At 42.5% G+C, this 24200-nt stretch overlaps 1 protein-coding gene across 2 annotated transcripts in view; it reads left to right on the forward strand.

Annotated features, from left to right (window-relative positions):
- The window catches only part of HMGA2 (high mobility group AT-hook 2), a 110197-nt gene that overhangs the window by 69161 nt on the left and 16836 nt on the right, over positions 1-24200 (forward strand). For both annotated transcript variants that reach the window (XM_038153992.1, XM_038153991.1), the window contains one exon: positions 17273-17305. In XM_038153992.1, the coding sequence (XP_038009920.1) occupies positions 17273-17305 (33 nt within the window). The remainder of the gene's footprint in view (positions 1-17272; positions 17306-24200) is intronic.

Genomic DNA, 24200 nt, shown 5'->3' on the forward strand with positions numbered 1-24200 from the left:
TTACAGAGTATGAAACTTTGTTAGCTTCTGTTTTGCAGAGTATTAAACTTTGTTAGCTTCTGACAAGGAGTATTTCTGTTGAAATAGTCTCATCAGAAAATAGGGTTTCAGGTGAAAATGAAATTTTGAGCTGAAACTACTTGGTCACTTCAGAAGATATTTTCTTCGTGGAAAAACCCAAAATATAATATTATACAGTCCATGATGGGCTAACATATCAATAATCAGTTTTCCTATGAAAAGGTGATGTTATCTCTCCTTCAGTGAAAAGAAATGTCTGTGGGAAGAGTGTGTGAAGCAAGGGGAGGAGACAGAGGAGCATGTGCATTTTCCAGCTGGATTGAACCGCCCAAGACCTGAACCAAATCCAAATTGTTCAGTGGCGTACTGAGATACAGAGCACTAACCTGTTCACAAGTTTGAGATGGAGGGCAGGAAGGAGGTACTCACGGAGATACTACTCTCATGTGAACCTTGCGGGCCAGCTGTGGAACTGGTGTAAATTGGTCTGGCTCCAGTGACCTGGAGCTATGCTAAGTACGCATTAGGGGTTGGGGTGCATTCAAGCATGTCTTGCTTTGTTTGCATTCATTCAGAAATTGTGCCAGTATCCAAAACATGACATGAGCATATGTGTTAGAATTAAAAAATATAAATCTGGCTGATTTTAAATGTGCTCAGGTTTTTTTTTTTTTCCTTTGTGTTAGTTATTTATGACTCTGGAAAGTACAAATTAGCATGGATCCCAAAGAAGTGTTTAATCTAAAATAAGGAAAATTCCTTTAAAGGGGAATTGTTTCAGGGGCCAATTGTTATTTATTTTATTAAGCACATAAGGGTTGTTTGGATTTGTGTTCTGCCTATAATTCCAGTGTTTGGAGCAGAGCTGGTGGGAAAATGGTACCAGCAATTTATGAAAGGTGATACTGTGTCAACAGATAGGCAGTGGGTTGGGACATGTGACAGTAATCTTCCATGGCATTCAGGGCATTCAGACCATATGCTTTAAAACATCAGCAAAATACATGTCAGAACCACTTCCTCTCCATGCCCTGCTCCCCAGGACTACAGTGGGGGGACACCAAGGAGTGGAGCTGGGAGGCTGCTTTGCAGTCTTCAGCACTGGGCTGCTCTCTGGAAAGGAAATGGGCTTGAGGAGGGTGGAGGGGAACTGCAGGGCCTTCTACCAAATGAATGAATCAATGAAATTCAAACATGTGAGTCGGTGAATGGACAGGGCAGCACCCGTGTGACATTAGCAGGACCTGGTGGACTGCTGTGAGTGAATATTTAGTGCCTGCTTTTTGGAGGGTTTTCTGCAGTGAACTCATGGGAAAAATGGAAGAAGCGTTGCATATTGTTTCTACTTCTGCTTTTGTGCACTGTCCTGGTTTTCATCTATAGGTTGTAAGAGGCTTTTAGAAACACTGCATGTCTTAGTGCATATGGTTTACAGAGACAATAAATGCTAAAGAATGTTAGAGAAATGTCTTTGTCTTTGGAGGCTAGCATTAGATTATTTTTCAACTCAGTAAAGCTCATTGTTAAGACATCCCATCTCTACCTGCTGCTTTTGCTCAGTGAGTGCAGGGGTTGCAAGCACAAACTCAAGTAAAAAAATTCAAGAGCATAATTTGGTATCTCCAACATACAGCCTGGGAAACCTCCTTTGTACCTCTTAGGCTCAGTCTGGAAAACGGAAAGTTCAGACAGGAGGAAGCACCTCAAACCACAAATAAACTGTTCTATCCATTTGAAGGTAATTGGCCAAAACCTGGTATTTTTACTCAGGCAGAACTATCACTGAAGTCGTTAGCCAGTTTGTCTGAGGAAGGGCAGAAGGTCTTTCTCTGGTGTTATATATTAGGACCAGCATTTCTGAACCTCCCACTGGTAGTTCTCATTTGCCCAAAAACCAGACTTCTTGGGAAGGGAGCAACAGTGGAGTCCCGTGTGGAGGCTATAAAATGGTCTACATTCTGTATTAATATTGATTTTGCAATCATAAAAGGAACATAAATGTTTTAAAATTAAACATTTTTCTGTTTAAATATTAAACATTGGGATTTCTCTTCTCCTGATTTTTAAATAAGCCCTGCAAACTAGTCAGCTAGTTTGCAGTCATTTCTTACCATGTCTTCTAGAGCTTTTTAGTAGCACAAAAGCTTCCAGGCAGGAGAGGGTACCAAATAACTAATTGTATTCACCAGGGTTATTTTCAAATGTGTATCGCTGTTCATTCCTGTTGAGAGGTGTTCCTCACCTTTTGAACTTTCTGACTGGCAGCCCAGGTCATCCAAAGTGTCACTCAGACTGAGATTTCTGAGCTCAGCCCAACACTCAGGCCCCCTTGAAAGTTCAGTGACAGCTTCCTTAATTGAGTAAGAGGTGACTCCATGTTTTATAAGCATCTCTCAACACGGTCATAAGTTTTATCAGTACAAAGTTTTAAGAGACAGCCCTTGTACAAACAACCTCTGAGTCAGTGCCAGCTCACAGCTCACTTCTGCCAGCAAGACCTCACCATTGACACTGGCTGCTGAATCCAGATGGGTAGGACTCCCTGGGTGGGGGGACTTCTCAGCTGGTTTGTGATAGTCCCCATATCTGGAGAAGGAAATGGTGACTTCATGCCTCTTTATATTTTTCTCTTGTTGCACAAAAGGAGCAAACCAATCTCATGCAAGTTTGGAAAACTTTGGAGCTGCTTGTGCCAGTGCCTCATTGGCAGCTTGGACCTGCTGGTGTAGCGGCAGCTTTCAGTCTTGCCCCTGCACTGTGGCAGAGGAGCCTGGATTACCCCTGGCACTGTGTAACACCAAGCTCCCCAGCAGCAGGATGGCTTGGCCATGACAGTGCAGCTCCCCAGCACAAGTGGGGCTGGTCAGTTGATGCAGGGAAGCTGGTGGTGAGTGCACTCCTACCTACTCTGCGCCTCATCTGTGTCCTTCTGTGCAACCGCCAAAAAGAAAGTTTCCTTTCAACCAGCCAGTAATACTCGCTGCCCTCCCTCAGCAGTCTCCAGTGCTGCTGCTTGAAATAGAGATATGTCATGAAACACTCATCATACAAAAAATTGCTCCAAGGCATTCCTCCTAGAAGTGAATTCTCTGGGATATATTTGGTCAGCTGAGAAGAAGCAAACTGTGCAAGAAAGTTCCCACAGTCACACTTCCTCCTGAACCATGGAGCAGGATTTGGACAGACGTCCAAAAATAAAGCCATTTTTAGGGATATTTCTGCGATTGCCTCTTGCTCACTGTTAGGTGTGTTTCTGCATGGTGGGGCAATCGCCTTGGGAGAAGTGATGGGCAGTTGTGAATAAGCCTCTGCCACCAACATTTCAAGCAGCACATGCTTCCTAACATGTGCATGAGGGGATGTAATGTGCAGCCTCACTGCTCACTACCCCAGCTGTGGCTCCTCAAAGCAGCTGCTGCTATGCTCTGCTGGGCATGGCTCTTCCCCACCAGTGTAAGCTTGGAAGGTGAAAATGAAACAGCCAAACATAAGTTTGATGTGGTGGGAAGAAGGCTATTAAAGCTGAATGTACTCCATGTTGTGTAGAAGTGGATCAGAAATGTGTAGGATTGCAGCTTCCCTCTAACAGGTCTCCTCCTTCATGCCCAGCCTCATGGCTATGCTGAGAATGCTGAGGGAATGGAATCGCTGGGGTTTGTATTGGTGGTCACCTCAAAATGCCTGTCAGGGAGAAAAAGTGCTGAAATGCTGAAGTTTTTTTGGGAGTACTTGCTACAGCTGTTGTAAATGTGGCAAGTCTTGCAAGCATCTAACTGGGGGCCTTTCCTTCCCCCGCTGATGGTCCCAAAGTACTGCCTTCTCACTGAATAAAAGGGTAGATGGAAGACATCAAACTCCCTGCAGAAACCATCAAGGTTGCTCAAGCATCCTGTATTCCTTCAGAGGAATAAATCCTCTGCCTGCATCTACCAGCCCATTTTTCAGTGCTGTTTGTGGAGGAGAGAAGGATGCAGTCGGGCAGCAGCCCCACTAAAAAGGAGGGCTGGCAAAGCAGGGGTAGACTGATGGAACAGCTGAATTGTTCTCATGCTCCAGAGGAGGTGACAGGGAGAGCTGGCTGTGAGGCACACATCTTTCAGCAGTGAGTTGTTTGTCTTCTCACTCTTGATTGTTAATGACCATGAAAAGCTAGTGGGAGGCCAGCCAGGACACCCGTTCTCTCTCTTGCTTTTAGGGATCCAAAGACTGGGATAATGAAATAAATGTTAGGTTGTCAGTCCAAAATAATAACACTTTACAAAGTGAAAATGCAAATTTCCTGCAATATCCCTGAATAGCAGGTGGTATTTCCCGAGGTATTGTTTCTGACCTACAGGGGAATTGATATTAAGAACTGACTGAGGAAAATTATTATGGTATCAAGCTCCAGCCATTAAAATAAAACAATGAGAGCGTAGTAAGCTAAGTAAAGGAACAAGCAAAAGAAGGCTTGGATTTTGTGTATTTGTTGCTGGTTTTTTTTCCTAATGTTGTAGGCACTGAGTGTGGTTAAGATGCAGAAATCCTCTTTTTACAGAAGAGGCAGCAGCAGAATGGAAATAGGAGAAAATGTTTAAATTCAATTGCTTTTAAGGGCATAAGCAAATAATATGTAGTCATTCATAGCATTAGTATTATCAGAGAAGTAAAAAGTAGCTGGGTGTTGAATTAACTAATTCTTCTATATGTCCAGCAAGCGAGACATTTACTCAAGCTAACATGAGATCAGGAACAAACATGCCTGTGTTTCTGATAACTAGATTTTTCTTTGAAAATAGGACAATCTGTTACTGTCAGTCAAAACTCACAGTTTGGTTTCTGATTTCTTATAATGGAGACAATCTATTAGGTTTGCTGGTCTGCATTTCATGCAGTGTCATTTGTATCTCATTTGAGTGAAATCCATTTAAAACGTCTTATGTACGTAATGTTGTTTGCTCAAGTGTGTTCAAAACCAGCACCTACCTACCTAAAGCAGAGACTGAGACCTGATTTAAAATTGATTCTGATCATGCACTGCAGCATATTCCTACATTATATATAATTTTATAGCTGAAAGTTACATATATTGGCTCACATTGTGGAACCTCCTAGATCTATTTTCTTCTACTGCCACAGCCCTACGCTCTGCATGGAGCTACTCATGATACCAGCCCAATGCATTTAAGCTCGGTCCATTTCTCTAAGATGGTTCAAATAAATTTGAGATTTCTAGTTTTATGCATCCGGTCTTGGTGGATTTTGTGTCAGCTTCTTCAGTTTTTCTTGCTCAGACCTTACTGTTTGATTTCTCTGGAATGCTCCTGCATGGATGTTTGGATGTTCCTGCAGAAAGCAGTGCACTGTTTTCTCTGTACACCAGGGATGTGAATGGGGATGTATGTGTCCTCTGGGCTGTCAGATTATATAGGCTAACTGAGAAGCAAAGTAAATACCCCCAGGGATCCCTAGCTGCTGTGCTGGGATGGTCTTTTATTTCTGATTCATTTAGAAAGAATGATTTTGTATGGTACTCAAGAAGGTGCCTCAGCACTCCCAGGTATTACTGGCCAATGCTACAAGCCATGGTGCAAAATTTTAAGTGGACTAACTGTTTTCTAGGAGAGGGTAGGTTAATCTAAAGCTCCCTAGGCTGGATCTTACCTACCAAAATTCTCAACAGTGCAAAATTATCCTGCATTATTTTTTCTGAAGGCGCTTTTCACTGTGCCTTACCTTCAAGGATGTATAGATTCTGCTCTTCGTCAGACATCTGATCTGATGTCTGTCAGTTGGTCCACGCACAGACGTCATCATGTCATGGGATGAGCATGGATCTGAAAGGTTTGTCATCATGTATTGAGTCATAGTTAGAGTTCAGCCTCTAACTATGGTAAGAGGTCCCTCTGTGAGGGACCATTTAACCAATCCCAGCCCAAGAGTTGGGCCCATCACACTTAGGAATAAGGAGAAGAAGGACATTGATGCTTCTAAGAGGCATATGGAACTTACTTATTGGGTAGGCTGTCCCTGAGATACAGAATATTTATTAATAATATTCCAATGTGGAGATCTCATGAGAGTTCTGGCTTTCTTGTCAGTATGGAAGCTGTCTGAAACTGTGATGATATGTCTGGAAGACTCATGAAATCATCTGGTTTGGGCTTGCAAACCAGTTTACAGTCAGCAAAGCATTGTCTTTTCAATACAGAATATTTTTTTTTTAAAATAACCCCCCCAGTATTTGCTAAATAAAATAGAGCTAGACCATATCACTTTCATGAGCTATGTATTTGCTTATCTGTGAAAGAAAAAACTGCAATAGAAGACAATTCCACAATTCAGAATGAGAAAAATAACCACAAATTGCGAAGGGCACATGTCAGCAAGGGCAGACAGAAATTAGAGTGAAAAAGTGTTGCTGAAAAGTCCACACATTCATGATGTAAATGCATCTAAATAAGCCCCAAAGACGGTCATTCCTGAGAGGTGATGAAAAGCAAAGTGGCATGGGCAACTCCTTATCCCATCACTATCTCCCACCCTTTTTAAATGGTTATATAATAAACAGTGAATATCCTGATTCTCCTGTTGCCAGTGCCTCCAGCCAAAAAGCTGAAGCAGACCCTCTCCTGCACAGACTGCTGTGCTGAGAGATGGCTGGAGTTCTTCAGGAAGAGCACATCCTCCTGTGGATCCTTCTGTCATCGGCCTTGCAGCCCATGCAGCTGGGGTAGAATCCTCTCCTCTCCAGGGCAGTCCAGTCCCAGGGCCTTTGCATTTCTGTTGACTTGTTTTGTGATCTGAGAAGACGAAGCACTGCCATAAAGCCTACAAAAATGCATCTGATCCTAAAATCTGAAAGACTCACTGGTACCTAAGAAGATTCTTTCTAACCAGAGTTCCCAATTGCTCTCTTAAAAACACCACAGAACCCTCAAAATATGTCAGTAATGCATACGCTTTCAGAGCATGGAAGAAGCCAAAAGTATGACAACAATACAACCATCTAGTGAGCTTGGTAGACGAAAAGAAATATGAACCAATGTGTTTCTGTTTTTCCTCTCAGTTCCTTGCACATAAATGGCAGTGCAGAGACCTTGTTCCCATTTGTGTGTAAGCAGAGAAGGTGGTATGTGTTTGGGTCCACTCTTTCTTGCCATCTCTCCTTGCCACTTTTCATTCCTTCTTCCCATCCCTTTGCGTCTTCCCTGCTGACCACCAGCAGAAGGACCTTGCTCCACACCATCGCCCTTACCTGTCAAAATCTAGAGTATCAGAGTATCCTTGGCCACATCGCTGCCAATGCTAGAATAATCTTGCAGCTGCTGGTAAGTGATCTGGTGCTGGTATAATACCTGATCTCACCAAGGTGGATTATGTTCAGTTGCAAAACAAGCTCCTATCTACCCAGCACACCTAATTCCCAGAAAGGGTATGCCTCTCTGTGCCAACTACAGCAGCATTTGGAGGCCAGCTCTCCTCCTTCTTTCATCCAACAATCTGCTATCACCTCTGCTGCCAGGACCACCTAGCCACAGATACTACCAACAATTTTTGGCATGTCCCAAACCACAGAGGTTCAAAGCACAATAAAATGTAACTAATTGGAAGATGGAAGCATTTAGCTCTTTCAGTAGACTCTGAAAATAAGGGTAGAATTTAGCCAAGGAGAGAATTTACCTATAGTTTTTTTTTTTGCAGCATGAAAAATTAAATTTTGTCACTTCAGCAACAGAAGCAGCAAATTACGGGAGAGTTTTCAGAAACTGAGAATCAATATTCATTAGTCCTATTCTCTGAAACGACCTGCATTTGCTAAAATGTTCACAAGCCCTCCCTAGCAGCCCTGACACGTAAAAGCGGGCTGCTCTCCAAGTGGCGGATGGAGCTCTGTGAGCAAGGAAACCACGTTAAGCTTTACAAGGGAGCGGGGCTGTAGTAGGGTGCTCCAGGCACTGCATTCTTGATGTGGTGTCAGGTTTCAGTACTATTATGAAAAAATCTGCAGGGGATTTGCGTGCATACCTTACACACATACCTTTGATGTTCACATTGTTAGATCCAAGCAACAAATAGGATCTTTAGGTCACATGTAGCTTCCAAAAGGCTGTTAAATAACTATGGCTAGACAGTCAAGTCTAGCCATAGTTAGTCCTGCAAAAGGTCTGTCCTGCAAAATTACAGTCAAATTCTTCTCTTCTAGATTGGGTTAAATTCAGAGTCTGTTGAGGGATGTAAATAGAACAGCTCCAAAATTACACCAGGATTATAAAGAGCAGGATCTTTTTCTTCCTCCCTCTTCCCCTTTTTTCAGTCTCTTTCAGACCAAGGGAAGCATATGTACTCAAATGCTATTCATATTTCTGCTGCTGTTGAGAGGCTGACAATAGAATATTGACAATACGATGAATGTTGAGTTTGCAATAATTTATTAAATGGGTTCTAGCTAGATTAAAAAAAAAAAAAAGCTGTTTGCTACTGTCTTTTAAAATACACTATAGTGTTGCATGGATTTCAATGATGCATGTGATGAAATTGCTGTTAATGAGTAAAATCTCACCAGAAATGCAATGGAATGGTGGGAGTTTTTTCTGCTTTGCAAGATGGACCTAGGAATCATGCCTTTGGACATAATGAATGTAATTTCCATTTAAAAATAAGAACATTAATTGAGTTCAGTATTTAACATACCACACACCAGAATGATCCCAAAATATATCAAGCCAGGAAGTAGATTAATTGCAGCAACTCACCACCAAGCCCCTGGTATATTTCAAGTATGTGGAAAATGTATTTCTATTGTGGACACTGACTTCTTTATGAAATTATGCCAGAATGTCAGCAGTCTGCTTGGACTCTTACAGACACTCTTAGCTGCATCAGTGTCCTGGAGGCAGTAATAATTACCAAATCTATTTGATAGACAGACAGCTATCAGACATCTGTATATCCCAGACATACAAAAACATCCCCAGCCAGCCATGTGGCTACCAATGAATCTGCTCAGACAAAGAAATTCAAGAGAAATGCCTCAGGCCAGATCCTCAGCTGCAGAAAATCAGCCAGGCACAGGCGATTTGCAGTCCTTGCCTTGTGTGCTTTTTCTTTGGAGGAAAACCCTGCCCCAGCCATCAGAGGGCAATGGGAGGTCAGGGAGGCAATGGTTTGAATGGGAAGGGGAAGCTCCTGCAGGAGCTGAGGGCTGTGCCTGGGGCTGACCATATAAGTTGTGTACAAGATGCTTTATATCCCTGAAGGACTAGAAATGGCTGTGCAAAAATGGCTGCCTCAAATCCTTACCCCAGTTTGTGCAGATGAGGGGGCAGATAGCTCTTCCTACCAGTATCCAGTGCTGTGTCTGCTCAGTGAGCTGAACAGTGCCTGAGCACAGGCAGCCTCAAGCATTGCCCTACAGTTGTCTGTGCTGTGCAGCTGGGAGCTTGCTTTCCTTCACCATCTTGTCCTCTGCCACATGACAGATAATGTTAAGGAAGCAGCACAGTCCAGGACTCTTCCTTGTAGGCAGTCTGGAGGAAAGGTGGTATAGATACAAGCCAGTCAGAGGTCCTGGACTGGGTTGCTTTCTCCTGTTGGTGAAGTCTGAAGGTTTTCCAGGCTGATCGCAGTCTGCTGCACTTGCCTTCCCACAGTGCCCACTCTGATGCTGTCCTGCTCTGGCTGAGATGTGTCTCACTAAAGCAAGAAGCACAGATCTCTGGAGGCAGCAGTTCTTGTAGTATGCAGCTAAACTGAAGAGACATACCACAGACTGCCACTGGGAAATACCCAAGGGAGGTCACAGACTGCTTGGCTCAAATCTCACAGCCTTCAAGGTAGCTTGAATGGCTGCCCTTCCAGAGTGGTGAAGGCGCCCGAGGGCCAGGGCAAGTGCGTACTGCATTTTCATCAGTATTCTCCTTCTTGAGGAGAAGCACAGGTCCAGGCTGTGGCCTGGCCATTGCATCATCGCCGCAGTGGAGGTGCACAGCCACGGACAGAGTTACCACCTGATACTGCTGGGACACTACTGCTGTAGTCCCAGGTCTGCCCAGTGGAGTAATTTACCTTTTGTTTTCAATCACTGCCACTTCAGTTTTTTGTCCATTCCTGTTTCTAGGCTTGGACCTGTTGTTAGCAGAAGCTTTCATAGGCCTGGAAATTAATTTGATTGTTTGTGTCTAAGCCTACATTGTGGAAAATGGGCTGCACATATTTCAGTTTTCTAAGTGACCCAAGGACACTGTTACTGAATAAGTTGATGTCTTTGTGACCTTAAAATTGAGAAGAGTGAACATCAGAGGCCATGAAGGGAAATGTTACCTGACAACAGTTACATTTTGAGCAAAAGCACTGAAGTTCAGAGTTCACTTTCCAAACAGCAGTGGATTTTGCGGCAGGTTGGCTTGTTTGGGACTTCCCTATGCTATTTACTCTGTAACTTCACTGGAGATCAATGCAAAGGTCAAGAGTATTTGGGAGCTCCTGGCAGTCAGGTCCAGAGTTGAGTCCACTGCTGACAGTCCTGCAGCTCTGATCAGCTCCATGCAGTGCTTCCAGTGGGAATGACCTCTGCGGCAGAAAGTGCCCTGGGGTTTTGGTCCGTATGGCAGGAGGTGCCTGGGCAAGAAGAGAGAGAAGACTCTACAACCAAAGTTGGAACCAGACTGTAATGTGAAACAGTGCTTTCCACCTCTAGGTCATCAATTCAAATCTAGCCTGTTTGGCAGTGACCAAAAATCATTTCCACATGGGCCAAGAGAAACGCATGGTATACACAGGAGTTTCTGTATCCAAAGAGACAAGATAGTCTGGAGATGAACAGTTGCACAATAGTTATTTGTCTGGACAGGTCTGCAAGGTATAAAGCTAAGTCGTTTCCGATCAGTTTATCCCTGAATAATGAGGGCTTGGTTTCTTTGCCAATAACTTATAATTCATTTCTGTCTACTAAAATGTAAGGGGTTTTTTTTTTTTGAGCTATAGCTAAGAATGACTGAAACCTCCCCTCTGGCTTTCTCAATAGTCTGTCTGTGTAGGGAGTTATAAATAGACACATATGACGTTTGCCAGACAAAAGAGACAGCTCATGTTTCCTTAGGTGTATATCAAGGAAAACCTCAATGCTGAACTGTGTGCTAGAATTATTCTGATACAGAAAATACTTCTTAATATTTTAGCGGCAAATTGCACAGGGTGCCAAACTAAACTTAAGCAAAATACATCAGGAAAGCTTATCAAGTGTGTGACAGATGATAATGAAGTAACAGGGAAACCCCACAGAGCAGCAGTGACTCTGAAGAAGAGCAGTCAGCAGCAGCAGATACTTCTGATGATGAACTGTATTGATTTAGATGAGAACACCAAACTAAACTTTGCTTATTATATTGAAACACAGGTACAAGGCCCATCAAATGTATATTTCATAAGCTGAACTGCCCTAAATATTTTATGGAAATGTAGCTAATACTGGCTGAAATATTATAAAACTTAGTAACATCTATGAAGAACACTGAACTAACTGCCACTGTGCTTTGAATTTTGATCATATCCTTGATAAAATCACTGGAATATTGTTATGCTTGAACTAACAGTTCAGCTAGCAGATGAATAAAGATGATGGGTTTTCCCTTCCTGTTCTAACCATTAAATTTGTACTTATTAAGATCTGTAATGGTGGGAGTAAGGTTGGGTCAAAGCAACTGAGAAATAATGGATTATATGAGCATAAAAGAAAACAGAATTGGGTTTTTAAATACACTCCTTTCACTGTTTTATTCCTCCCAGGACGTAAAACCATTCCAAATGAAGCAGCTTACAGATACTTTGTATTGAAGGTAGCTTTCTGTAAACAAAATATATGAAATCCTAACACTGATGAAGTCAGTTTCTTGACTTCCATTGGATATATATGTACGTAACTGGATATATGTGCCACTGCCTGAATTTTAAGACTACCGAAAGAGTCATTTGAAGCAGTGTGCTTTGAATTTGCCAAATGAAATATAAACTTTTATGCCAGTCAAATAACTATTAAAAGTCACTCTGTGTACTTGGAAAACTTTGATGCTCTCTGCTTTCCCCAGCAAGTGGAACAGAAATACTCTTTATCATCAAGTAACTGGTGCAGTTGCTGACATGTTGCAGACTTTTCCAGCATCAGTCAGGGAAGGTCACTTTAAAAGCTAATAAATATTTTTGCAATTATTTGACTTTGTATTAAAAACTCAGAGGAGTGCCAAGTAGGATAGAAAATAAAGAATAGTTTCACAGATTTTGCCAGAATTCTCCACAGATTACTATTAGCCTCATTTATGAGACTGCACAGAGAACTGTGAAATCTCCTTTGAACTCTAAGGGCCAGATGGTTTTGCTGTTAGATTCTAATGACCCACAGCAGTGTGCATACACAGACACTACGCTTGCCAGTTGACTGCAAACATGTGATGGAGGCAGGAGAATTCATGACCTGTACTTCCAAAACACAAGTCCCCTCGCTGCTGATGGGATAAAAAAGCAGTTCTGCTACTGCCTCAAAAGGGAGATTGTTTCAAAAGCAAGCCATGAGCATACCTGGACCTGAGGAGTGAATGGCAGGCACATCATCCCATGCAATTTCAGGAAGGTTTCTGCTGATGATCAGGAAGCTGCAAGTGGCTTTTGCTGGAAGGCGAGGGTTTCCTGGCAGGCTGCGTGGGCCACTGGTCCCAGCACTGTATCATTCTGTGCTGGAAGAGGGAGCGAAAGGCTGGACTCAAACCAATTAAAGCTGTAGGGCAGAATAGTAGTTACTCTGCTGTCATATGGAACTGCTTGTAAGACATGATTTATTTTGGATTATATTGGTTTCAACTGGTATAATATGAACTTCCTGATTTTTCAAGGGTATGTAGACAAAAAGACCAAATATGGTTTTACTCATCTTTTAATTTAGAACTACAAGTGTTTGGATGACCTATGAAATTATTTTAATGATCTCTGCACAGCACTGAGCTGTCAGCACTATAAATGTCATCCTAACTGGGTATTAGTTTCCATCATGGCCATTTAGTCTCCCCAGCAGAGCTACCTCCATGCAAATCTCTTATCTGTGTCAAGCTGTTGGAAAAAAATCAGAGTCACTGTTGCCAGTAAGCACCAATCAAACATCTTCATAACACTCGGTTTGAAGAGGAAGACACGAACAGAAAATCTCAGAGCACTGTGTGTGGGCAGCTTGCCCTTGGAGCGTCAGGCACAGCAGTCAGGGGATGATTTGCATTCAAACCAATGCTTTTATTTCTGATCATTAAAAATGTGTTCCAGCATTGCTTGTACTAGTTAATAAAGATTTACCCTTAACTTTGCATTTTCCTTCCTTAGCTTTGTAACACTAGGAAAAGTCACAGGGTAAGAAGTACTTCTGTGAATGATAAGTGTGACAAATTGAATTTGATACAACTTTAGACTGCTGGTACTAGATGAATATGAGCTCATCACGTGAGGCTGCTCTTTTGTTCTCATGTAGAGAAGAAAAGAAAGCAAATAAATAGTTTGACCAGTATGAGTTGTAAGGATATATGTATGATATTGACATAAAGCAAATCAACAGAATTTGAAAATAAGAAAACAAAATGAGGGATGTGTGACTGAGGAGGAGTGGAAGAAGTGTAGAAGATAAACAGTTGGGCTTTTAACATTCAAAACTTACAGCAGAGATAAAACCATCAAAATTTTGTGTATTCTCCATTTCAGGCTATTTGTGGGGTTTTTTTCATTTCAAAGTTAGGAATATTATCCTCACATTTTAAATTATCTTCTGCTTTAGCTCACATACTCAATATTTTCAGCATGGCAAAAGAAAAACTGCTGCATTTTGGATTTGTTCTTGTTTGATAGACATTTAAATGACCTTGTCATAGGATTTTTCCAGCACTGTAGCTTGTTCTTTCTGTCTCATATATATTTTAAAAAGATATCTAGAGTTGACTTGTACTTGCATATGATGTAAAAAACCCTGAAGTTTGCTTTCGAGTGTATGGAGCATCAGCTGATGTATATGCAGTGTACAACAGCTGTTTTTCAAACTTAGGATAAAAATGAAATGTGAAAGTGCTGTGTTGCACAAATCTCCTCTTAAGATGGCTAACATAAGTGAGAGAGCCTCTGACAGAGTAGAAGTTCTGCCATCTTACTCTGCAGGCTCCTAGCAGGTACAATACATAATAGTTCAGAGCTCTCCTTTCTTGCTTACAACTTTATTTTGCCCCAGAGCACCTATTTAAAGTCTCTTGCCCATGGCTATCTTCTAGTTCCAGTCTTTTCCATAACCAAGACAGATTGTCTTTCTTTCCAGATAATTGAACATGCAAATACAACACTTGTGAATCAGAGGTGTCACTTTCAAAGCCCTGAAAAGATCTTTTAATGCAATAAACACAAAGTTTAGCAAGTTGAAGCATTAGTATCTACAGTGTGTCGAAATGGTTCCAAAGGCATCACATCCGCAACAGTTAAAGAAATTAATGGGGTGCTTGGGAAATTTCTTGTTATTCCTGAGCACCTCAGTTCTTCTGGTCAGGGTGCTCTGAGTCAGCAGGCACTAGTCCTCACAGGACTGGTCCTCACAGGATTTCTATGTCCAGCCACATTTCCACTCAGCCAGGCTGAAGCATGAAAAGCAATGCCTTTGAAAATTGGCACTTGCAGTGATTCAGCTGCCACAAGCCTGAGCCTTCAAAGTGACATGAGTGGGCACGGCTCCCAGCGTGTCAGTGTGTGTGCCACCAGCACTGGCTGAGGGGCTGAGCCCTGCTCCGGGGCTTGCATAGCTAAGCTTCTTCCATTTAAGGCAGCAAGCACAATAACATATGCTGAACTCCAGATCCCAAGTCCAGGGAAACCTAGCCGTCAGTGAGCGAGCCCTGCCAAGGAGCTCTCGACGTGAAGCACTACGATAGCAAAGGTCTTGAATGACTAAAATTCTTGAAAGCCTTGGTCAGTATCAGAGACAGTTTCCAACTGGGCAAAGTACAATATTTTCCCTCTGCTTTTTATGAATGGCTGGATAGGGTTGTGCTGGAGTCAGAGTTCCCTGTGGAAGCCATTCATAAAAATAGCAAAACAAAACAAACACATGTAAAAAAAAAACTTTAAAGGTCCAGTCCAAAGCCACTGGGTGCCAGAGGCTGGGAAAACATGCTGGCAGCTCAGGCCCCAGCTATCATTGAAAGCATTCAAGGGGCTTTTTGGTGGTCTGAAAAGTATGAACTGCTGTGTAGAAGGGCAGCTGGTAGAATTACTGTGACACATACTAGGCAGAAAGCCAGAGTTGGCCTTGTTTCAGACATTGTCTTTCCTCTCATTGAAGTGTCAGGACCTAATTCATGGAAAATATGGTGAGTTGGCAGCTCTTTCAGAAGATTTCATTGAGTTACAGTGAGTGAGAGTCACATGAACGTAGAGTGCACGGCCAAAAATATGGGGATTTCTGAGCTGGAGAAAACAGTCAGCCTCTAAAAATGTCTGTGGATTTCATGTGGTTTGGGAGTAGACACATGTACAGGTGTAATCAACAAGCAAAAGAAAAGAAAATAAAGTGAAAAAAATTGACAGATTACAGAAGAGCTCAATGAATTCTATAATTATGAGAGATTCCTTTAAAACAAATAATTCCTTTGTCCAAGAGCAGCAAATGTCCATTAATGAGTTTAGGGCCTGCAGTCCACCTGGAGAAGGCATCAATAAAATGTGTGCCTTGATAATAGTTTCTCCATTGCAAGGGAATTGAATGGAAAAGGAAAGAGTCCACCCTGAAGTTTAAAGACAGACCCAGTCATCAGATAGTTTTTTTCCTCTCATGCTTATTTGAGAGCAGAACTTGGAGACTGTTACATACAAAAATATAACAGCAGTAGGATTCCACTGAGTTAAAAAAAGACTGAAAATAAACAAAGCATCTCTTGTTAAAATGGGACACTTGCAGTGGGCAGCCGAATTTAATCAGTTACATTTAATTTACATTTTCATTGATCCTTCCCACTGAAATATTGCTTTGAAAGGCCAGTTACACTAAACTGCTTATTCAGAAATATTCCAGTTATTTCCTATTACACTGTCGTGAAAATTAGGTTTTTGGCCGTGCAGAGGGATGGCATGTTGGCTTCTGCCCAAGCAAGGCACTAAAATCATGGCTGGGATTAGGAAAAAGCAGGAAGGAAGGGCAGGAAGAAAATCATTGGGTGCAATTCACAGACTTTAACAACAGAATGTCTGAGGGAGGGAAGGAGGCAGGCAGCAACTTTGTCCCACTGAAGTAAGAAAAGCCTTTTTGTTGTTTCTGTGCCATAGTTTTGTCTTTTATCTGTGGTCTTATTGTTCCATGATGCTCCTGGCACCCACAAGGGTCATCCCATCATCTGGGCAGTGCTGGTATATTTTAAGCATGTCTGTATTTGTTCCTTAATTGGTACTCCTCTTCTTCCGGGTGGGGATGAAGCACACCAGCACCTTGGTGGGTCTCCTGACTCATGTGGGGACTGTGTTTCCCAGTCCTGGATGGGACCAGCCAGGAGAGAGACTTGCTGAGAATCCATGGTGGTGCCACCAGGTCCTGCATAGGCAGAGGGACACACCCAACCCAGCCAATGATGGGCATTCCTGTAACCACACAAATAGGCTTGCAAGGGTCAGCATAGCATCAGCTTCATGCAGCTGAAAGTCTCAAACCAGAACTCACAAGGGCTGGAACCACTGTGTATCCCAGTCTCCTTGGTTTTGGCAAGGGTGCCTTTGGTCAAGTGGAAGCCGCGGCTCAGGAATGGGGTTATGTGTCCTTCACCTCTCTGCCTGAGCTTTGACGCTGCTCGTGATGAATAGGGAGGGCTTCCCCACAGCAGGACACTCCATCACAGGTATGAGAGCAGCAGCCATGGAGACAACAAAATCTAATTATAAAATCAGGTCACTCTCATGGTCTGATAAGGCAGCAGTACCATAGAAGAGCCGAAAGATGTAACATGCTGAATTAGATTTCACCTTGGTTTTAATTGTACTAATTGAACATACTCCTCTTTGTCCACAGTGACATGAACTACGTCAGAGCAAAGTTGTAGATAGGTATAGGAGAGACTGGGTGTGAGAGCTGCGTATGTTCATCTCTCCATTTCTGACTGTGGGCTTTTCCTGTGTTTTATTTCTGTTGCTGAAAATACTTTTCCTAGTACTCATAAAATCACAGTTAAGTGTTTTCACTTAATTTTGTTTCTCACTGTGCCTTTGTTTTACTTTCCAGCCTCAACAAGTGGTTCAAAAGAAGCCTGCTCAGGTAAGAAAAACTAATTTAAATTATTTAGACTACTTTAAGTGAAAAAAATTTTCAGTTTTCATCTGGCCTCTTTTACTGTTGAGAAAGAAGGGAAATGCGTGGATCGTATGAGCTGGGGGACAGCTGTTGGCTTGCTGGGCACAACCACCAGAATAAGTCATGTGGTGGCCCTGGAAAGAGAGGAGGAAGCAGGGGACAGTGCCTGCTCAGAATTGTCCTCCTTCTGCATTGCTCACCTTGCATTGATAATGCAGACACACATGCACACTTCTGTGGTGTGAGTCCAGCATGTAATAAATATCTCTCTGTGTCCTGAATGTGGATAGGTGGGAACTGCATTACAGCAAGGAGGGGCATATGCATGAAACCCATCTCTCTGCTTTTCTTAGTGTTGCATATAGGTGAAGCCTTATAAAATAGGGGCCTTTGTGAAATCATGGCTCAGGCCTGATACTTAGGCTAAGTAGAAGGGAACTATGGAGAGTCACTCAGCTGGAATAGGGGTAGAGAGATGTGAGAGACATGAGAGACATAAGAGATGTGCTGTGTGACGGCCGCGTGTCCACATGGTGCTGTATGGTGGTTGGTGGGCTTGGGCTTGTTGTGCCTTAAAACTGTGTAAACTGGTAACCAGCTGACTGCTTAAGAAGGCCTGGGGTTTGCAATAAAGCAGCTCTCCTTTGCACTGCCTGGGGACTCTGTATCGTCACACTAAAGGACTCTGTAAATCCACAAAATGTAATAGGCTGAACTTGGTAACCAGATTGGATCCAACATAAAGACTAACACATTGGAACTTTTGGTGTTGGGTAGTATTATTCTTTTTTAACACTTCGAAAAAAATGCAAGCCACAAGGTGTCATGAAACCGCAGTGCATCAAACACTGCAGTTACAATCCGCTTCATTTTCTTCTCCCAGCCTGCCCTGTGTTAAAAACCCCAAGAACCTAAGTCTAACACTTTGGTATATGTGCACCAACAGAGAAAATCCTCTGGGCATGGGAGAAAGTCCATGACTGCTTGGCAGAGTCCATGAGCTGTGCTGCTGTACCTCCATGTACATGAATGATAGCTGAGTCAAGAGCATAAAGGGACCATTGCTCTTCGGAAAGAGGTCTGCTTTTAGAAAGGAATAATACTTCAATTTTTCCACCTTATGGTTCTGATACATTATTATACCGTGTACATTGTCATACTATCAACTGCAGTCTGAATTAGGAACTGTTGCATATGAAACAGAAAACATCCTAGCTAGGAGTTGAAGGGGTAAAATGATGTAACTCTCCAAAGCATGTGTAGGAATCAGATTTCTACAGAAGAAATCAATACAGTTGCAGCAATGATGAATCCATAGCCCAGCTAATAATGTCTCTGAATGGTGGAGGTAACACACGGGATGAATGTAGCAGTACTTTCAAGTAAGGTTAAGTTTTGCAAGGAGAGGTAATGCCTTTTGTTAGGCCAGCTTATGCTAGAAAACAGCCTAAGTCCCCAGCGACTTACTGTGTATGAGCTGACTACACCACACATTCAGAACACACCAAGCTCTTCTAATAGAAGAGATTTCCTCTCCATGTCTTGCTTATATCCTTCAAACGTTTCTGCAACAGTCGGGCTATTCCTACTACAATGGGGTAGTAAACCTGCCAGTGGGCACAAAGCCAGCTCTCTCTTTTGTGGCACCTGTGTGACAGGAGGCTAAGCCCTGCTGCAGAGGGGAGACAAATCCAGGAGGCAGAGACTCCCGGGCAGCTGCTAATGTTGCCTTTTCCTCTGATATGCAACAGAGCTCAGTCCCACTGAGGTCAGCAGGAAGAAGGGGTCTAGAGCTGATGGCTGTAGCCTAGCCTAGCAGAAACCATTGCTGCCAATGGCTGTGTGGTGCTGCCAGGTTTCCAGGCTGCCCAGGCACTGACTCCTGCAAGTGTTCTGCTTGCACAATAACCGTGTGCAACCCTGGGTGCAAGAGAGGAAGAAAGATCTGGGGCTGAAGCTGGGCTGGGGTGTAGGAGGACAAAAAGGGGACCTGGACTCTGTTGTTTTGTAGCAGAACAAAGTAATGACAGATTTAATTGATGGCCAAATGATGTAGGCATTTGAACTGAAGCACTAGCATTCCCCATATGGATTTTCCTGACCGTTTGCTGAAGCAGTGATTCTGGTAGGGATGCTGAAGCGTGTGTCAACCAGCTGGATGCCACTGCTGCTGCAGTGGTGTCTCAGCAGTGTCTCTGTAAGCAGAGACAGAGAGTGAGACAGAGAAAAGAAAGCCCTTTGACATTCCCATTAGTAATGGAAGTGTTTGTGCAGAAAGTGAGGAGGCACAGAAGAATATATGAAAGGAGAGAGAAGGCTGCTTAGATCTCTCCAGTTACCACAACTGAGTAGTGAAAGAACACCTTAAGTTATTTATATGCCATGCCTTTACACAGACAGCATTTCTGGTTTTAATCTTTAGACGAAGGGATGTTCAGTGAAGTCACTGAACTTATCTTCAGCCCTTCCTGGTTTCAACAGGCGCCACTCTCACGCTTGCAGTACCACACCATTGCAGTTTTGCTGTTATAGGTGCATGGCAAAGAACAAAAATTTATCACTGTGAGCAAATGCTCAGGACAGTGTCTTCCTGAGGCTGAAATAAGGAGAGGTAAAACAGTGTAATTCCTGGGATGATCAAGAACTTCATGCTGCTGGGTTTCACTCAGATCTGGTTGCTTTTCTGATTTCTTTTTATAGTACCTAATTTCCCTTTAAAGTAGGGAGGTTCAGACTCAGAATTAACAAGAACATGAGCTCATGCAGGCTTTCTAATCTGAGCTGTCTAAGGAAATAGTGATAAATTATATAAACATAGGGACTACATGGAAGTTCATGGAGGATAATGTAAATCTTATACTACATTCAGAGGAATCTCTTCCTTTTCCATCTGTTTCCTTCAAAATATCCTCCCAGATGGCTTTACCATGTGGCAGTCTGGATTAAGTTAGAAATGTATACTTTCTTCATTGGTGGGGACTGTAAGAGGTTACAGTGAAGAGCTGCTGGTTGATGGTGAGCCTGCCTTGGTAAAAGTGCAGAAACTCTTGCTCACACTTGGTCCCTGAGTGGTCTCCTGTGCTTTGAATTTCATGTGTATTTTGAAAGATTTCTATGAGTGTTAGTTTACATCACTCTTGTTCTTGCTGCTAGCAAGTATGTCTCTTGGATTTGTGTCACTTTTAAAAGTACAGAAGCCGTAGGAACAGATAAAATTTTCATTTTGCAAATAACAGCTCTGTTCCTATCACCATTTCCCAGATTTTAAGCATCATGCAGGGCACTGCCATGCACTAAATCTCTTCATGGATATCAGCTGTCCAGTTTAGGGCCATTCAGATGTTTATGTAAACTTCTGCAATATCTTAAAACTTTGTCAGAGCTCTGAGGATTTACCATCACACAGAGTAAATAGCAGCAGTAAAACCCACTGGAAATCTACACACCCATGTCATTAATACAAAGCTTTGAATGCAGTGGTCTCTTCACATCTTTGTGATGATCACTGATGCATACTCTCACACTTCCTTGGGGGAATGAAGAAAAGAGCCAGCATAACTGCGTGACATTGGTCAGTTTAGCACTTGCACGTAGATATTTGCCTAAACCTCAAAACAAGACTCTTTGAAATCTGCTCTGTCTCTAAAGAATGTACAGCCGGATCTTACAGTCATGACATAGTAATATTTTTACCGAGGTGTGCAAATACACAGTCCAAGCAGAAATTTCTTCATTTCCTCATTTTTAAGCAATTTGTAGCAGCTGTTGACTCAGCCATATGGGGGAGTTACACTCTAAAGTAATATGAAGGAAATAGATGTTTTTAGGAAAACACAATGAAAGCGATCAAAATTTTCTGGAAACAGGTCATGTTTATTTTTTATCATTTCTGCAGAGAAGACATACAATAAGCATAGAAAAGCCCTTTGAAAGTCTTATCATCTCTCTTAAAATCTCAAATCCTTGGAAATCCTTTGTGTCTGAGTCTGAAAGACAACATACCAGTCAGAAAGACAGTGTGTAAATCAGAATAAAAGTGTATCAGTCAGAAGAGTACACATAAAGTATACATAGAACAGTGTACACAGGAAAGTGTACAGAAAACGAACACCAAAAGAACAAGTGAAGCATACTTCCCTACCCAATGCTAAATGTAGTAGATGTTTTTAAAACAATGTCCAAAAAAATCAAGCCCAACAAGAATTAACTTGTTTAGAAACACTAAAAAGTCTAGTCTTATTTTGTACAGGAAAGAGGATCTGGATTTCCTACATTTTTTCCTGCTACTCATTTCTCAATGTCAGTATCAATAAAGTTATGCATGTGAATCATTATATATATATATATATATAAACACACCTCAGGTTGCATCTATCGCTTATGTCTATTCAATGTAGGACACAGTAAATGCTAGAAGCATCGCACAGCCTCTGCAGCCCTCTGTAGCCCAGGAGCTACACCTGTGGATCACACATTCGTGTGCAGCCACAGAGTTGCAGGCTGTGAGCCTGGGGCCCATGGTGGTTGTGTGGCAGGGCTGATGTGCTGGCAGACCCCGGCTGGTAGGGCCAGGGAGCACATTCCTCATCACCTCTCTGTGCCATGCAATAAAACTGCACTTCCACAAGCTTCAGGCCTTCTGTGTACCTACTAGCCACCATATGTGAATTCATCCTTTTCCCTTCTGGGAAATGGCAGACAGAAATGTGGTAGGAATACTTCAGAAACCCACTTTTGCAGATTGAAAAGAAGCTTCCAATGTCACAGACAGGATGGCACCAAGCAGGTGCACATGCACATCCGAGAGAGTGAGCGCCATTGTCCAAGGCCACCCTGTGTCCTGTGAACCCAGGAATGCTGCAGTCTCATTCAACTGAGCCTTGACTGTAGAAATACTGAATAATCTCTGCCCTGGAAGTTGACCTAATGTACTGGGGTTTCATTGCTCTTTCCACTGCATTCAGCAAGATACGTTGTCTCATGGACTTTTTTTTGTGTTTATTGATATGGAGAGTCAGAAAGTTCCCAGGGGAACTCTCCTCCTGGATAGGTAAAACTTTCTTTTCCAATAACACATGGAATTTTGTACTTTAGCACAGGATAAATGTGTATGTGTTACACAGGCCACTCTGGAACATCCTCTAATGTACTGAAGGCTCTTGGTACCATGTGAACACATGCTGAGCAAGCATGTATTGTGGCTTATGGAAGTAAGGAAAGTCTCTCGCTTTCTTCATGGATGCAGTAGATGGAATTTCATGGAGGGTACTGGGCTTAACATCCTTACCTTCTTTCTCTTTTCAAGGCAAAATGGTGGAAACTGGTGTGGTTTCCAAAGGAAGATTTATTCAGTCTTCCTTTTTCTTTTATAAGGGGTTTATTGTGACAGGGAGACACTGAATAATTTGTCTCGTGACTTAAAAAAAAAACAAACCTGTTTTTTGAAATAAAATAAGAAAAAGAATCTGGAAGAAAATACAGAAGCTGCCATTACTGTTTCGATGAACAGATGAAGTGTCGGAACCCAGGACATCTCTCTGATGTTCCTGGATGATCTGGGCCCTGGCCAGGGGGGTCAGAGACCCTGGCGTGCAGCCAGACCCCTGTGGCTTTGAGTTTGACCCATGGAACCAGTTACCAACTTTACATGAAGAATTAAATGTCACAGAGGTTTAGATAACACGGTAGTAATGATCACAGGGTGAAGGGAAAAATTTTAAGATTTTGTACATGGGGGTTTGGGACTTTGTACATGGGGGTCTGAGGCTCCAAGATGGAGGAATCAGGGCGTGCCCTGTCCTCTCTCCTTCTTCTTCCTAGCCTCCATGATTTGGGTGATGTTGGCACTTTCAGATTGGTCTAGAGTAGAAAGTCACTGTCTAACATAGGTGATAGGTATTGGAACATAATAGTAAATATCAAATACGGAGCTTATAGTATAAAAGACAGCACCAGCCTCATGGGCAGGCAGTGTGCCTTTAGCTGACCTGCTGAACAGATCTCGGCGGGCCAGACAGAAAATGTTCTAGATAACAATTAATAAACAACCTTGAGAAGAACAGCCGAAGACCTCTGACTTCTTCTTGGACAGCTGGGTTGGAAAAAGGACTTTCTAACACAATCTTGGGATCGCCCTGATAGCGGCGACCAGCACAATGAAGTACTAACCTGGGCTAAAGAATGATGGCTAGAAGGGGAGGTCAGGTATATCTGAAAGAAAGTATTTTCTTACTTACATGACATAACTTCTGAATAGACTCTGAATAATGTAATTCAATGATGTATACCTGAATTGGTTTAAGACTGAGGTAACTAAGGTTTTAAATATTTATGATTGTCATTTACTACATAGCTATGATAGAGGAACATTTTTGAGATGGCTACTTCCATAAATTTGGCTGTAAATAAATTAAACAAATTGATTGGATTAAATCGATGGATTAAAAAACTCTTCAAGACAGGACTATATTCAGGTATTCAGTCACTTTCAAAGACTCAAAAATTGGAAATACCTCAGCAGCAGCCTCATTTCCTATCCTAGCAAGCTCTCCAGGGTACCAGGAGAGAAGTGTTCCTAGTGCTGCTCCCTAAACCTGAGACACAGTGCAGCTCAGGATTTGAAGTTCAAGGAGCCTGAGTGATCTAACAGGAGAAGCATGATTTGATTTGATTGAGTCCACAGATCTGTTAAATTCAGATGTGTAAATCTGACAGTAAATGCTGACTGAGTTATACATCTCCTCACTTAATGCACCGGTGGTCCACAAGGCAGGCTAGGGTGCCTGTCACTGTGCCCCATAGAGTGCGTGAGGAACAGAGGTGCTCCAGTCAGCACTGTGCCAGGACAGCACAGCTCCCT

This window comes from Motacilla alba, chromosome 1A (assembly GCF_015832195.1).
Source record: "Motacilla alba alba isolate MOTALB_02 chromosome 1A, Motacilla_alba_V1.0_pri, whole genome shotgun sequence".
NCBI classification, from domain to species: Eukaryota; Metazoa; Chordata; class Aves; order Passeriformes; family Motacillidae; genus Motacilla; species Motacilla alba.